The following is a 17,680-nucleotide window of genomic DNA, read 5'->3' on the forward strand; positions in this document are numbered from 1 at the left end:
CTTCTGCGTTCTGTGCCTTTAATTATATGACCTTCTCTTTTTTTTATCCCTCCTTACTGTTTATAATGTAAATATTAGCTCCTACATTAAGGTCAGTAAGTTTTTAGAAGGGACCAAAGAGAAAAAATTTTATACTTACACAATGTTGAATTTATCATTTAATAATTTGACTTTATTATAATATTTATTACTATCTTCCCTAACAATATAGGTTAACAATATAAAATTGTCATTATTGTGAATCAAAGTGATTGAATATATTAATAACTTTTAACTATTAATTCCAAAGGAAGACTTTAGGAAAACAGGGATCAGCTATTTGGTTAGTAAATAAAATTGTCACTTTGAAATCCATTTTACTTTAAAATATATGCTGATACTTGTTATACAAATTGTTTCTGAAAAAGACCTTAATGAAATTCAGTTCCTATGTTTTCTTCTGTGGGAAAATTACCTTGTTTACTGTACATCAAATTAAAAAGTTAACAAAATACTACTTTATATACCAACTGTCAATAAACACAGAATGCATATGTTCTTTAAAAAATAGGATTTAGACCTTTATAAACTTAAGTTAGATATTTTGGGTGAAATTTTAAAAAGAGCTTAGAGTCAAAAGTTTTTTTTATTTTGATAGTCATGAAATACTGGGAGATAAAAATGCTTTTATTAAAAACCATAATCATGTTATTATTTCTTTTTTCATTCTTGTAACTATTGCTAATTCTACCATCAAAATAGTTGAAACTAAATCTTTTTTATTTCCTCATTGACTTGCCATACTATTAAGCTCTTGATAAAGAAAGTAAAAAAGGGCCACATGGGTGAGAGGACAATGAGGGGCCTTGGAGTCAAACTGAACTGGGTTCAAATCCTGACTCAGCCACTTTGATCTGGAACAAATCATTTAACTTCTGATTATCATGACATTTTTGAAATGGTGATCACTGCATCATAGTGTGCGATGAAGATTATATGATAAAATATACTGAAAATACTGAGTTCAGTTCTCAAAACAATGCCAATGTATATTGACTGTTTATCTATGCTATTTCTAAACTGCCCATCTGTTCAGCATAGAACTTCTGGGAAGAGCAGGTTAGAGATTTACTGAGCAATTGCTTCCCTGTGTGTCTTAGGGAGAGGGTCCAAGAGTGGAGGACATAGGCAGAACAGGTCTAAAGAGAGAAAAAATGAACTAAAATATTTAATAACTCATTAGAAAAGATGAGACTGTCCTCCACAGATTTTTGAATAATCTCAACCATATAAATATTTACTTTTCTAAAATGAAATAATCACTGGTAAGAAAGTGAGTTCTAATGACCATACTACCCAAGACAATCTATGGATTCAATGCAATCCCTATCAAACTACCAATGACATTTTTCACAGAACTGGAACAAAATAATTTAAAATTTATATGGAAACACAAAAGACCCCGAATAGCCAAAATAATCTTAAGAAAGAAGAACAGAGCTGGAGGAAACACGGTCCCTGACTTCAGACTATACTACAAAGATACAGTAAACAAAATAGTATGGTACTGGCACAAAAACAGACACAGAGATCAATGGAACAGGATAGAAAGCCCAGAAATAAACCCACACACCTATGGTCACTTATGACAAACAAGGCAAGAATATACAATGGAGAAAAGACAGAATCTTCAATAAGTTGTGCTGGGAAAACTGGACAGCTACATGTAAAAGAATGAAACCAGAACATTCTCTAACACCATACACAAAAATAAACTCAAAATGGATTAAAGACCTAAATGTAAGACTGAATACTATAAAACTCCTAGAGGAAAACGTAGGCAGGACACTCTTTGACATAAATCATAGCAATATATTTTGGATGTCTCCTAGAGTAATGAAAACAAAAATAAACAAATGGGACCTAATTAAACTTAAAAGCTTTTGCACAGCAAAGGATACTATAAACAAAATTAAAAGACAACGTGGAATGGAAGAAAATATTTGCAAATGATACAACCAACAAGGGACTAATTTCCAAAATATACAAACAGCTCATACAGCTCAATATCAAAAAGAAAAAAAAAACAATCAAAAAATGGACAGAAGACCTAAATAGACAGTTCTCCAAAGAAGTCATACACGTGGCCAAAAGGCACAGGAAAAGATGCTCAGTATCACTAATTATTACAGAAATGCAATCAAACTGCAATGCAGTATCACGTCACACCAGTCAGAATGGCCAACGTTAAAAAGTCTACAAATAATAAATGCTGGAGAGGGTGTGGAGAAAAGGGAACCCTACTACACTATTGGTGGGAATGTAAATTGGTGCAGCCACTATGGAAAACAGTATGGAGTTTCCTTAAAAAACTAAAAATAGAGTTACCATATGATCCAGCAATCTCACTCCTGGACATATATCTAGAGAAAACTCATAACTCGAAAAGATACATGCACCCCAATGTTCACTGCAGCACTATTTGCAATAGCAAAGACATGGAAGCAACTTAAATGTCCATCAACAGATGAATGGATAAAGAAAATGCCATATATATATATATATATATATATATCTATATATGTATCAGATTGTAAATACTAAAATCATTTTCATAAACAAATGCTCATTTAAACCCAGAAGGAGGACTATGATATTAGAAAAAAAAGAGACTTACAACAATAAAAAAATAACATATATATATATATATATATATATATATATATATGTACACACACACACACACACAATGGAATATTACTCAGCCATTAAAAAAATGAATGAAATAATGCCATTTGCAGCAACATAGATGGTCCTAGAGATTATCATACTAAGTGAGGTAAAAGTCAGAGAAAGACAAATATCTTATGGTATTGCTTATATGTGGAATCTAAAAAAAAAATGAGACAAATGAACTTATTTACAAAACAGAAATAGACTCACAGACATAGAAAGCAAACTTATGGTTACCAAAGGGGAAAGTGGTGGAGGGATGAATTAGGAATTTGGGATTAACAGATACAGACTACTACATATGAAATAGATAAACAACAAGGACCTACTGTATAACACAGGGAGCTATATTCAATATCTTGCAATGATCTATAATGGAAAAGAATCTGAAATATATATATACACATATATATGTATATGTATAACTGAATCACTTTGCTGTACACCTGAAACATTGTAAATCAACCACACTTTAATAAAAGAATAAAAATTACAAGAAAAAGAGTTCTAGTTTAACAGCAATCCTTGGTAAGGGCTCAATATTTTACTTGATAAAATCAATACACAGGTATAACTTACAGTCCTAGCTGTCTAATTGGATGCAAACATTATCAAAACCTAGAAGAAAAAATGTGTGTACACAGTTGAGATAAAGAGTCCTAGCAACTGAGGGGTTGTTTGTTCCTTGAAGGAGTAGATTATGCCTTACTTTTTGTTATGTCCCTAGCACATAGCATAGTATCTGTCACATAATAGGCTCTAAGTAAATGTTTACTCAATTTGTGAATGACTAAACTTTGAGTCACTTGGTGACACTTAAACCTTGGTGAGTCTGAGGGCTTTATTCATACTTGTTAGTGTAAAGAAATAGTGGTCTAGCCTTGGAATTTGGGGGTGGCTTAGAATGTTCTCCATATTATCAAAATATATATATTCTTATAATTATTATGTTGCAATGACCAATGAGTCCTTTTATAATATAATGGGGCAAAATGAAATTTAAACAGTAAACAACCTAAACCAAGTATCAATATTTGTATGGAATTTTTATTTTACAAAGTGCTTTCAATATGTGATTTCTCTTATCACTTGAACATTTCTCTAAGGTAGGCAGATATCTTCATTTTAAAGATAGAGAACTTGAACTACAAAGAAAGGTAAGTGATTTATAAAGCCTTGCACAAAAGTAGCAATGGAACTGAACTTAATCTCTGGCTCAGCCCACGATGGTTCTCCTAACAGGGAGGTAGCATTAGTATGTGACAATATAGCATTGAATCAAATGAATTAAGTATGCACAATGGCACCTTCATAAACAGGATGGGAAGGAAATGACCTCTGTCTGTCACAGAGGAGGAAGGAAAGAATGAACATGGGAGAAAAGTGCAATATTTTTCAAGAGGGCATGTAGACATCAGAGTACCTTTTTCATCATAACACTATTTGCATATTTAAACCATTCAGCAAAGTGAGATGGATCAGCTTGACCTGTGTCATTTCACCTAAAAACACATTACTTTGTGATGTTTTCATTTCCTATGTGTATTTGGCTCTCCCATTAGAGTGGAAACTTCATGAGGGTCAGAGGCTAGACCATACTACAATAAAAGTTCCTAAAGCATTCTCTACCCAGAAGGAATTCATTTATTTTTTTGTGAATGGGCAATATACACATTGGTAACAGTATGCATATGGCTAAGAACATGGGACTTAAAGTCAGATCTGTGTCTGAAACCGTGTTCTCTCAATCACTAGCTGTGTGACTTTGGGCAAGTCGTTCCACCTCTGTGAGTCACACTGTTATCTGTAAAAAGGGGGATGGCTATAAGACTTACTCCATAACTTTGTGGTGAGGATTAAATAACTTAATGCTTGTAAAAACCTAGCAGGATGCTGGGTACCTAACATGCACTCAGTAAATGTTTTAATACTGCAATACACTGAAATTTCAAGCTCAGTGAAGTTCTGGGGCTACATGCTGATCTCTGTAGATGTGGAGAAGAGACATTTGGTTGATTCCCAAAAACAAAGTTAGGTGCTAAGAGAACGTTTTAAAAAGTGACCCAAAATATATTTTTAAAACAAACTTTTAATTTTTGGAATAGAGTAAGAGAACAAAGAAAAAAAACATAGAAGCAGTGTGACTATCACTATAAATGATTACAAACAAAATCAGCTTGCAGACACAAGCTCACTGACTAAGAAAACCTTGTGACATGTCAAGGTTTACAAAAGAGTGAAGACTTGAGATTTGGCTGGTCACAGAGGGGACATTCAAAAAGAGGAATATGTGCAATATTCTTTTCTGAGTAATTTTCCTTATTCCTAGAAACAAGTTTCTCACACATTTATTATTTTAACAAAGTCCAGCCAGCTTATTTTCCAGTGTGTACTTGTTCCGAGATCTTTAATCTTTCAATGTATTTTCAGGTCCTAATTACTCCGATGAACAGGCTAAATGAATGCAATGATAGAGGTCCCTTAAAGTGAGAAAGAGAATACTAATTTGTTAAAAAGAAAATGACACATACTAAATGATCTCTATCATATTTCGAATGATATTTATGAGAGAAAACTAGAGTCGAGCAACTGAAACGTTTGTTCTACCCAAAAGTAGCAGAAAAATGAACAATCACAGAGCAAGTACTACAGGTACTACACATCAATTCAGAAGAGAATGTGATGCCAAAATAAGGTAATTATTCCACTGACACTTCTCCTTTTGTGGCTTTAGTATTTACAGGAGCCAATTCATGGAGCCTAAAAAGGCTGTGAACACTCGAATCCTGACTGTTCAGCTCTGGGGCTCAAGCAGAGGGACGCTAGCCAAGCTCCTCTGCCACAGCCAGATGGTTCAGCTCCTTCAAGACACAAATGCTGATTCACAGAGCATCCTCGGTTTCTCCTTTGCTTCCTTCGGGATCTGAGTTAAATTCTAATGGCGTGGATGACTCCTCCACTGGAATCGCATCTCCCTGCCTCCTGTCACTTTCCTTGGTCTCTGCATGGATCAAGTGTGGCAAGCAGTCCTGCTCCGAGTTACTCCAGACGTAGCCGGGTAAAGTCACGTGGCTGTCGGGCTGCCGGATGGCCGTCTCGGCCGCTTTGCGGGAGATGAGCACCATGCGTGTGCCGGCCGCCATCTGCGACTGGCTGCTGGTGCTGGGCGTCACGGTAGTGAGCACGGAGCCGTATCTATGGCCGCCGCATGGGGGCGTCCTTTTCCAGTCCACGGAGAGATTCCACCGACTCCACATCTTCTTCACCTCAGACTGAACCTAAACCGCAAGGACCATATTGTGCATCAGAAACCATCAGAGACCCTGGAACCTTGTTAGATGGATGTCTGCCTGATTTCAATGATAGTAATAATCCCTAAGGTTCCACTGTGTGCCAGAGACTTTATATATACAGTTGACCCTTGAAGAACATGCCCCTGAAAATCCCCTATGACTTCACAGTTGGCCTTCTATATCTGGGGTTCTGCATTGGTGGATTCAACCAACCCCAGATGGTGCAGTACTGTAGTACCTATTGAAATGCAGTCAATACATATATCTGACTCATGGGAGAGGAAAAGAGGACACGGGGTTGGAGGAGAAAATGGGATAAATAGTGCCAGCTAAGGCTGTGGAAGGGCATGGAAGGTACTCAGCTGGAAATGTAACTGCAACACCATCGCTCTGCATGGGCATACTGAAGGAGGGAAATTGAGAAATGGATTGGATGGTGGAAAGTGGGTGCTGCAAGGGCATTCATTGTAGGGTGGGGCTCTTGCTTCCATTCTTGCTGCTGAAGATTCAATTCTTCTATTGCAACTTTCCAGAAGGGAGCTTTTTGAAAGTTCCATTGGAAGCAGTGGAAAGCTGGTAAGCTGATGTCATCTAAAAGATCGGTACAATTCTTTCTCTCCAGCCAACTCCTAAATGAACTGAAATTGTCCCATCACCATCTTGTAGTTTAAAAAATGTCAAAATGTTCTAATGGATTATTCCCAGGGAAAGTTATATTTGAGTTTCTTATAGAACTTGAAATAAAATATAAGTTGAAGCATTGACTGGAATATGAAGTTCACGGTCCTTCCAAGTATCAATTTGCATTCCAGTTAAGTTGGGTTGTTTTGGTTTTTTTTTTGCGGTATGCGGGCTTCTCACTGTTGTGGCCTCTCCCGTTGCGGAGCACAGGCTCCGGATGCGCAGGCTCAGCGGCCATGGCTCACGGGCCCAGCCGCTCCGCGACACGTGGGATCTTCCCAGACCGGGGCACGAACCTGCGTCCCCTGCATCGGCAGGCGGACTCTCAACCACCGCACCACCAGGGAAGCCCCAAGTTGGGTTTTTGATATCAAGGGTTGCAACTGAATTGACATTGAAAAGTGCTGGAAGAGGAAGACCTTGGCTTATTTACATGAATTCTTCCTTTCTCAAAATAATTTATGATTAAAATATCTCCCTTCTCTGTGTCCATTTTGTCCTGTAACCCCTGAGGATTCTAAAGAGATTCCAGTCACATTGTGATGGCCATTTATGAGCTTACTCGGAGCTAGACCTGCAGGAGGTATGGGGTTCCTTCAAACTTACCTCTCCATTGCAGTAGCAGTAGATGATAGACACAAAGAAACCCTGGAGGAGAAAATAGAATGTTTTAATTAATTAATTTTAATTATGAAGATCACAACACTAAAGTGTCTTGTGCCACAATGCGTAAGTTGAAAAACTGGGTTCTTTTTTAATGATTCCTCCAGAAAATTATGCAAATTATCTCTCCTAATATTTTGAAATCCTTAAATATACATGAAATTTGTCTGAGATCTTTCTTTGGTGTGAATTGAACCAAATAACTAAATAAAACACTCCAAAATACATGAAGAACTGATTTGTTACATTCATTTCATGTGTTGCCACCCCAGGACCACAGAACATCCCCCAGTTAGTAAGTGAAATTTTTACACTGTGAATGCTGGAAACTACAGACATAGGGTCTTATAAGGTGAAAACACACAGAAACTTTTTTTTCACTCATTCAAAAATATTTATTGAGTTTATACAGTGTGAAATGCTCAGCATGACAGGGATAAACAACTTAATCAAGACAGACAAAGTCCCTGTTCTCTTAGGGCTTACATCCTAGTAGGAAATACAGATGGATAAAATATAAACAAATAGGGGCTTCCCTGGTGGCGCAGTGGTTGGGAGTCTGCCTGCTAATGCAGGGGACACCGGTTCGAGCCCTGGTCTGGGAGGATCTCACATGCCGCGGAGCAACTAGGCCTGTGAGCCACAACTACTGAGCCTGCGTGTCTGGAGCCTGTGCTCCACAACAAGAGAGGCTGTGATAGTGAAAGGCCCACGCACCGTGACGAAGAGTGGCCCCCGCTTGCCACAACTAGAGAAAGCCCTCGCACAGAAACGAAGACCCAACACAGTAAAAATAAATGAATTAGTTAAAATATAAACAAATAGCCACAGGAGAAAAATGTAAGATGATAAGATAAAGGCCATGCAGGCAAAACAAGTGGTACTGAAAAAGAAGATGGAGATCTATCAAAGGGGGAACTCAATGAAGACCTCCCTGAGGGGGAGACATTTAAGCTGGCTTGAGTGAGAAGAAGAAACCAGGCCATGTGAATATTAGAGGGAAGAGCATTCCAGGCAAAGGAAACAGCAAGTACAAACCCCTGAGGCAGAAATGAACTTGAGGTACAGAAATTGTGGAAGAGCTAGTGTGGCTCAAACTTAGTGGGCATCAGGGAGCACGGTGTGAGGTGAGGTCACAGCTGGGCAGGCTCCCTGCCGGGGAGGGCTGTGCACACCAGGAAACTGCGTTTGGATTTTATTCTGACTGCAATGAGAAGACTCTGGATATGTTCAGCAGTTCAGTGACATTATCAGATTTATTTGTTTATTTTTATTTTATTTTTTATTTTATTGCTGTATGCGGGCCTCTCACTGTTGTGGCCTCTCCCGTTGTGGAGCACAGGCTCCGGATGCGCAGGCTCAGAGGCCATGGCTCACGGGCCCAGCTGCTCCGCAGCATGTGGGATCCTCCCGGACCCGGGCACGAACCCGTGTCCCCTGCATCGGCAGGCGGACTCTCAACCACTGCGCCACCAGGGAAGCCCTATCAGATTTATTTTTAAGATTCTTCAGACTATTGTATGGAGACTAGATTGAAGGCAAGAGGTGGCAGCAAAAGAGTAGCAGGAAGAAGAGTTAGGAGGCGCCTATAGCCTCCACGTGAGGGAAATGGTATCATGATTTCAAATGAGATCAAACATAAGGAAGCAACCTCTTCCTCTTACTTGTCTCCCTTTCTCTTTTTTCCTCTCCCCTGCCTATCCCTTCTTTTGCTTTCATTGACTTTTCATACACACACACACACACACACACACACACACAGATTCCTGCTCTGTAGGTGTCACATATTTTACAACAATGTGCTTTCTTGTCTCATAGCCCAAGCTTGTGTGTGAGAAACAGCTCCTGCTGTGGTCAGAGGTTAACCTGACTGACTGCTGCAGGATAGAAATGTGCAGGTGCCAGAAAATAGCCCCTTTCCTGGCCCTTGGGAGACAGGTGCGTGAATGCCAGAAGGAGGGGCAGAGGAAGGAAAAAAGCAAAATACAGGAATCAAATTACTAGTAGCACTCTCTACCTGAAAGGAGTTGAAAAAGAGCTCACAGTGCATCCGGATCTCCCACCCAAGCCCAGCAAAGGAGTGCGGCAGGCACACAAACACGATGTAATGCACTCCAAAGACCAGCACCAGCACCAGCGTTGATTTGGCGAGTTTCCTGGAAGAGAATGGTAAGCCTTTTAATTAGTCAATGTAGAGTGCCTTTCCATAGAGACAGCTTGCTGGAAAAAATAAAGCTTATTTAGCAGAGCTACCAGGGGCTGACGTTCCCTCACCTCTTTGGATCCACTGCTTCTGCTAGTTTTTTTTCCTCTCCCCCTTCTTCCTGTCACTTTTATACTAAATCAGGTAGTTTATTCTCACTTCCCATGATTACTATCCCCTAAGTCTCTTTAATCTCATTTCCACTCTTCTTGCTTAAAGGATACTATTTTCATAAAATTGTAAAATGCCTTTTTTTTTTTTCTGTCCTAAGTCTTCTTTAGCTTCTATGTTTGAGACTTAAAGAGGTACCACCTCCATCCTCAATAACCGTCTCTACTTTCACAGGCAGCATTTTGGCTTGTTCTGTTCATTTTAGAACCAACTACTCCCTGGTCTCTTCTTACACTTGGATCTTCATTTATCATTTCATATTTCCTTATGAGCTACATGTGGTCAATACCTCTTGCCTTCCCTAAATATTCTCTGTCAAATATTCTGTCTCAAATTATCTATACTTGTAGGCTTGTTTGTTTGTTTGTTTACAAACTAAGAAATGTGACTTTATTTAACTGCTTCTTCATACACATTTTCTTGTGTATTTAGAGGAATCCCAGTTTCCAATATAATGGATTGACTCTAACATGGCCCCTAATGATTCCCGACCTTCTGGTATTTACATCCTTGTTAATCCTCTCTGCTTGAGTGTGGGCAGAACTTGGGACTTACTTCTAACCAATCGGTTATGGCCAAGGTGGTGGGATGCCGCTTCTGTGACTATGTTGCATGAGAGTGTAACATACATTTTAGCAGCAGACTCTCTTCCTTGTTTGATTCAGTGAAGCAAGTTGTGAGCTGCTCTACTGAGAGGCCCATGTGGCAAGGAGAGGTGGCATCTGACCAACCCAGCAAGAACATAAATCCTGTCAATAATCATGTGAGCTTAAGAGTGGACTTTTCCCCAGTCCAATCAACTGACATCCCAATTATATCCTTGTAAAGAGACCCAGAAGCTGAGGACCCAGCTAAGCCACTCCCAGATTTCTGACAAACAGAAACCATGAAATATCCAGTGTGTTGTTTTAAAGCCACTAAGTTTGTGGTAATTCATTTTGCAGCAATAAAGAGCTAGTCTATGACCCAAGCACATCATTTTCTAGATAGGTTTTGGGTTTTTTTGCATTTTTTTATCCAGGAAACAGCCAAATCAGGCTTCTTCTTTATTTCTCAAATATCCCTCTTTTTCTAAGAATCATTAATGCCCCAGTAACCTCAAATGCTTATAACCTTCTTCCTTTCCTCACTAGTGTTTCCTTCAGTTTCTTTCTTCCTTTCTCCCTCCCTCCCTCTCTCCCTCTTTCCCTCTTTTCATTCTACCACAGTTCAGTTATCAAAGCAGAACATTTTGAAATTGACTTAATGCTCTTTCTTTCTTTCTTTCTTTTCTTTCTTTCTTTTTTCTTTTCCTTTCTTTTTCTTTCTTTATTTCTTTTATTTCTTTCTTTCTTTTCTTTCTTTCTTTATCTTTCTTTCTTTCTTTTCTTTCTTTTCTTTCTTTCTTTCTTTCTCTTTCCTTCTCTCTCTCTCTTTCTTGCTCTCTCTCCCTTCCTACTTACTTATTATATATATATATATTTTTTTGCAAATAAGCTGTCTATTCTGTCTTGGTTTAAAGATAATCCACTCTTTATTCTCTCCAGAGTTTCTCAAATCTCTTGAGCAACTTTCTACTGAAAGTATAATTTCACATCATTCGGAAATTGTAGAAATTAGTAGCTTTTATTCAGAATGAGAGAAATAAGTAGCCTTGATTCAGAACTAGAGAAATAATTAGCTTTCAAACACCACTGCACTTTTTCATTTTATGAAGAATGAAAGGCTACTTACATTTTCCATTTTTTATCATCCTTTGACCTTTGTCTTCACCAATGGAATGTGACATGAGAAAAGCTATTCTAGTATAGCACAGACCCTTCACTGTAAACACAGGCATGATTTTAATACTACCACTTGCAGCATATTGAAAATGACTGGAGCTAGCAGCTGATGGTTTGTTCATACTGTGCATCCTATTCTAGACTTCAGTCCATCTGTATCTGTACTCTTTTCTCCCTGACAGTAAATGCTGCCTACACGGTGCACGGGAATGATTCCACAAAGGACTTAGAGAACGTTTGTGAGAGAAGATCAAAATGTTGACTATGATTTCTTCCTTTCTGTATCTGTGATAGCATTTCATGACAATGTGAGGCAGAAAGAAATAGATTCTTGTTTGGGGATTACAAAAACTAATCCACATGCACCTGACTAGTGGTGCATATGTTCAGGTGGATAGAAGCCACTTCCAAAACGATTCAGAACTTCCAAAATGATCATTGGGAGAAATGGACACATTCTTAAGATAGTTTGATAATGATTATAAATACTTAATTTGTCCTTTTCTTCAGCAAAGACTGAATAACAGACCTCCTTCAATCAGTACATTTGAAAGTTCTTAAAAATCAATATTTGGGAGGTACCAATTTGATGGGAAGATTGGAAACAATATAGCAAATACACTTCCTTGATTTTTTTTCAGTTATGACATTATTTTAAGAAGGCAAGTGAAATTGTCTGCCAAGATCATCAACAAGAGATTACATAGTTACATAGGTTACATAGTTAATGGTAAAATCCCCACTGCTAAGGACAGATTTTTTAAAATATACTTAGAATTTAAGCATATTGGGAAGATTTGTTGTTATTTATATTTTCCTAAAATATATATACTTTTCTGATAAATAGCACAATTAAACCAAACGAAAATACACGTTCACAATTGAGTCTCTTAGAGACATTTCAGATCAACTGATATCTGTCCTTAACTCTAAATAGTAACCAAAATATTTCCTCTGATGAATGTCTGTCCTGGAATTACCTGTATTGTTTTCTTGTGTCATGCCCAACCGCATTCGTCTCCCAAATTTTGGTAGCCAGAACTCTAACGGTATTCAGAAACAGAATAAAATTCAGCTGAAAGAGAAGATAATATTACAAAGAATTATTAAGTTAGTCTTCAAGTTGTTTGTAAAAATTTACATAAATTGCACCTCTTTGTATTCAAAGACTGAACATTACCCATTCTGTAAATGTTAATGAGGAAATCTGAGGTAAGATATTGGAAAGATAGGGATTCTTGATTTGCCCTCATGAAAACACAGAGATAAAATTTCAACAGCACTAGAAACTAGAAATACCAGAGGATAATCTGCCAGAATCCATGGGAATTTCCAAACCAAAGTTCAGATGAAGTTCTGTGGCAGACTTGCTGGATAAAGGATAATAGTTATTATACAAATGTAATTGACAGCCCTTTTTGAAATGAATTCCCAGCTTGTTATCTATTTTAGGGAGAAGAATAATAGGGTTGCTTTGGGGCTGATGTCTCTCTTATGATGTATGAAAAGCACTGGGTGAAGTATACAAGGTTAAAAAAAAAAAGCCAGGTAAGATACTGTATAAGAAAAAGTCTCAGTGTAGGCAATTAAATTGAGGTGTGGGCACCACCAGACAATCACGTTCTGGCTTTAAAAAGGGGGAGGGAGGGCTTCCCTGGTGGCACAGTGGTTGAGAGTCTGCCTGCCGATGCAGGGGACACGAGTTCGTGCCCCGGTCCGCGAAGATCCCACATGCCGCAGAGCGGCTAGGCCCGTGAGCCATGGCCGCTGAGCCTGCGCGTCCAGAGCCTGTGCTCTGCAACGGGAGAGGCCACAGCAGTGAGAGGCCCGCGTACCGCAAACAAAAAAACAAAAATAAAAGGGGGCGGGGAAGGGAAAGTATTGGTGGGATAAGACATTTTATGTCCAAGGGCCTCAAGGATCAGTGAAGAGGTCCAAAATGAAGAGGAAGAAAAGATCTCCAGGTCATGGGTCATAAGGAGGTAGAAGCCCGAACCCCTTGGGTCCCTTAATTCAGGGAGATGTCTACAGTCCAGGAAGCACTAGCACTTAGGAATAATGGAATTGTGAATTGCCAAGAGTGGGTTTCTGTTAATGCCAGAGCAACAGCTAGAAGAGAGGACCCATCAACTCTGCATTCCTGGGGATAAATTATCCTGCAGAGTCTCCAATCATTTCTGGAATTTGGAGAATTTTGGTATTGGGTGATTCATGTGCCCCACTACCCAAACTAGTTGATTATCTGCATCAGCCCTTAATTCCAACCACCTTCTTGGCCATCCTACCACTGACTACCCCATAGGCAACTCTCACCAATTTCACAGCCTCCTACAAGAACTGGGGGCTGGCTTTTCAATAAGTGGTGCTGGGAAAACTAGACAGCTACATGTAAAAGAATGAAATTAGAACACTCCCTAACACCATACACAAAAATAAACCCAAAATGGATTAAAGACCTAAATGTAAGGCCAGACACTAAAAAACTCTTAGAGGAAAACATAGGCAGAACACTCTATGACATAAATCACAGCAAGATCCTTTTTGACACACCTCCTAGAGAAATGGAAATAAAAACCAAAATAAACAAATGAGACCTAATGAAACATAAAAGCTTTTGCACAGCAAAGGAAACCATAAACAAGATGAAAAGACAACCCTCAGAATCAGATAAAATATTTGCAAACAAAGCAACTGACAAAGGATTAACCTCCAAAATATACAAGTAGCTCATGCAGCTCAATATCAGACAAACAAACAACCCAATCCAAAAATGGGCAGAAGACCTAGACATTTCTCCAAAGAAGATGTACAGACTGCCAACAAACACATGAAAGAATGCTCAACATCACTAATCATTAGAGAAATGCAAATCAAAACTACAATGACGTATCACCTCACACTGGTCAGAATAACCATTAACAAAAAAATCTACAAACAATAAATGCTGGAGAGGGTGTGGAGAAAAGGGAACTCTCTTGCACTGTTGGTGGGAATGTAAATTGATACAGCCACTATGGAGAACAGTATGGAGGTTACTTAAAAAACTACAAATAGAACTACCATATGACCCAGCAATCCCACTATTGGGCATATACCCTGAGAAAACCATAATTCAAAAAGAGTCATGTACCACAATGTTCACTGCAGCACTATTTACAATAGCCAGCACATGGAAGCAACCTAAGTGTCCATCAACAGATGAATGGATAAAGAAGATGTGGCACATATATACAATGGAATATAACTCAGCCATAAAAAGAAACAAAATTGAGTTATTTGTAGTGAGGTGGATGGACCTAGAGACTGTCATACAGAGTGAAGTAAGTCAGAAAGAGAAACACAAATACCGTATGCTAACACATATATGTGGAATCTAAAAAGAAAAAAAGAAAATGGTTCTGACGAACATAGGGGCAGGACAGGAATAAAGATGCAGACATAGAGAATGGACTTGAGGACATGGGGAGGGAGAAGGGCAAGCTGGGACGAAGTGAGAGAGTGGCGGTGACATATATACACTACCAGATGTAAAACAGATAGCTAGTGGGAAGCAGCCACATAGCACAGGGAGATCAGCTCGGTGCTTTGTGACCACCTAGAGGGGTAGATAGGGAGGGTGGGAGGGAGGGAGATGCAAGAGGGAGGGGATATGGGGATATATGTATATATATAGCTGATTCAGTTTGTTAAACAGCAGAAACTAACACAAAAATATAAAGCAATTATACTCCAATAAAGGCTAAAAAAAAAAAAAAAAAGAACTGGGGGCTGGGTCTTGAGCCCCATACCCTAGGGGAAGGACAGAGCTGTGCTGTGAAATTGTGGAAGAAGGATGTTTTCAGGCTAATAAGAGCTACTAGTTATTGAACACTGCCTAGTTTAAATGCTCACATAAATATGATACAGGAATTTTTATTATGCCCATTTATTATGAATGAAGAAACTCTAGCTCAAAGATATTAACTGATTTGACCTAGACTACCCAGCTATCAGCTGGAATTTGAACCAGGCCTATGTGAGTCTGTATTGTGAATTCTTAACCACTACCTTTATTTTTCAATTAAATTTAACTTTTTATTTATTGAGGTAACATTGGTTTATAACATTATAGGTTTCATGTGTAGAACATTTAGACTTCTGTATATACTACAGCATGCTCACTACCAAAAGGTAGTTTCTATCCATCCCCTTTACCCATTTCGTCCTCCCCACACCTTTCCCTTCTGGTAAACACTACTGTGTTCTCTGTATCTAGGTGTTTGTTTTTATTTAGTTTGTTCATTTATTTTGTTTTGGGGGGACATTGTTTTTGTTTTTATACTCCACATGTAAGTGAAATCATACAATATTTGTCTTTCTGATTTATTTCAGTTAGCATACTACCCTCAAGGTCCATCAATGTTGTCACAAATGGCAAGATTTCTTCTTTTTATGGCTGAGTAGTATTTCATTGTGTCTGAATAGATAGATAGGTAGATAGATAGATAGATACAGATATAGATATATAGATACAGATATAGATACAGATATCATATCTTCTATACCTATTCAATGGGCACTTAGGTTATCTCCATATCTTGGCTATTGTAAAAAGTGCTGTGATGAATATAGGGGTGCATATACTTTGAATTCGTGTCTTTGTATTCTTCATATAAATACCTAGAAGTGGAATAGATAGGTCATATGGTAGTTCTGTTCTTAATTTTCTGAGGAATCTCTATATTGTTTTCCATAGTAGCTACACCAATTCACATTCCCACCAACAATATGTAGAGTTCTCTTTTCTCCACATCCTCTCTAACACTCGTTATTTCTCATTTTTCTTGATAATAGCCATTCCAATGGGCATGGAATGATATCTCATTGTGGTTTTAATTTGCATTTACCAAATAATTAGTGACATTCAACATCTTTTTTGTGTGCTCGTTTGCCATCTGTATGTCTATTCAGCTCCTCTACCCAACTTTTGTTGTTGAGTTGTGCAAGTTCTTTATGTATTTTGGATATTAATCCCATTATTGGGTACATGATTTGCAAATATCTTCTCCCATTTGGTAGGTTGTCTTTTTTATTGTTGATAGTTTCCTTTGCTATACAGAAGCTTTTTAGTTTGCTGTAGTCCCATTTGTTTATTTTTGCTTTTGTTTCCCTTGCCTGAGGACACATATTCAGAAAGATATTGCTAAGACCAATGCCAAAGAGTATATTGCATATGTTTTCTTCCAGGAGTTTGTGGTTTCAGTTCTTACATTTAAGTCTAATCCATTTCGAGTTGATTTTTGTGTATTGTGTGAGATAGTGGTCCACTTTCATTCTTTTGCATGTGGCTGTTCAGTTTTCCCAACACCATTTATTGAAGAGACCATCCTTTCTCCATTGTATATTCTTTGCCCCTTTGTTTTAAATTAACTGTCCATATATGTGTGGTTTTATTGCTGGTCTCTCAATTCTGTTCCATTTATCTGTGTGACTCTTTTTCTGCCAATACCATGCTGTTTTGATTACTACAGCTTTGTAACACAGTTTGAAATCAGGGAGTGTGACATCACCAGCTTTGTTCTTTTCTCTTGGGATTTATTTGGCTATTCAGGGGTCTTTTGTGGCTCTATACAAATATTTGGATTTTTATATTCTAGTTCTTTGAACAATGTCCTTGGGATTTTGATGGGTATTGCACTGAATATGTATATTGCTTTAGGTAATGTAGACATTTTAACAATGTTACTTCTTCCAATCCATGAGCATAGAACACCTTTCCATTTCTTTGCATAGCCTTCAGTTTCTTTCAGGCTGTCTTATAGTTTTCAGTGTACATGTTTTTCACCTCCTTGGTTAAATTTATTCCTAGGTATTTTATTCTTTTTGTTGCAGTTGTAAATGGTATTGTTTTCTTAATTTCTCTTTCTGCTAGTCCATTGTTAGTGTATAGAAATGCAACAGATTTTTGTATGTTGGTTTGTATCCTGCAACTGTACTGAATTTGTTTATTAGTTCTAACAGGGTTTTTTGTGGAGTCTTCAGGGGTTTTTAAATATAAAATCATGTCATCTGCAAGTAATCAGTTTGACTTCTTCCTTTTTAATTTGGATGCCTTATATTTCTTTTTCTTGCCTAATTCCTCTGACTAGGACTTCCAATAATATGTTGAATAAAAGTGGTAAGAGTGAGCATCCTTGTCTTGCTCCTGATCTTAG

The 17,680-nt window shown here is 38.1% G+C and overlaps 1 protein-coding gene across 1 annotated transcript in view; it reads right to left on the bottom strand.

The window, feature by feature from the left end:
* Nucleotides 1-5,594: 5,594 nt before the first annotated feature.
* Nucleotides 5,595-17,680, bottom strand: part of PTH2R (parathyroid hormone 2 receptor) — a 75,359-nt gene continuing 63,273 nt past the window's right edge. The window contains 4 exon segments of the mRNA XM_007472162.1: nt 5,595-5,990; nt 7,293-7,334; nt 9,367-9,505; nt 12,467-12,561. Coding sequence (XP_007472224.1) covers nt 5,595-5,990; nt 7,293-7,334; nt 9,367-9,505; nt 12,467-12,561 — 672 coding nt within the window.

The sequence above is a fragment of the Lipotes vexillifer genome, unplaced genomic scaffold, assembly GCF_000442215.2.
Source record: "Lipotes vexillifer unplaced genomic scaffold, Lipotes_vexillifer_v1.1 scaffold678, whole genome shotgun sequence".
Classification (NCBI taxonomy): domain Eukaryota; kingdom Metazoa; phylum Chordata; class Mammalia; order Artiodactyla; family Lipotidae; genus Lipotes; species Lipotes vexillifer.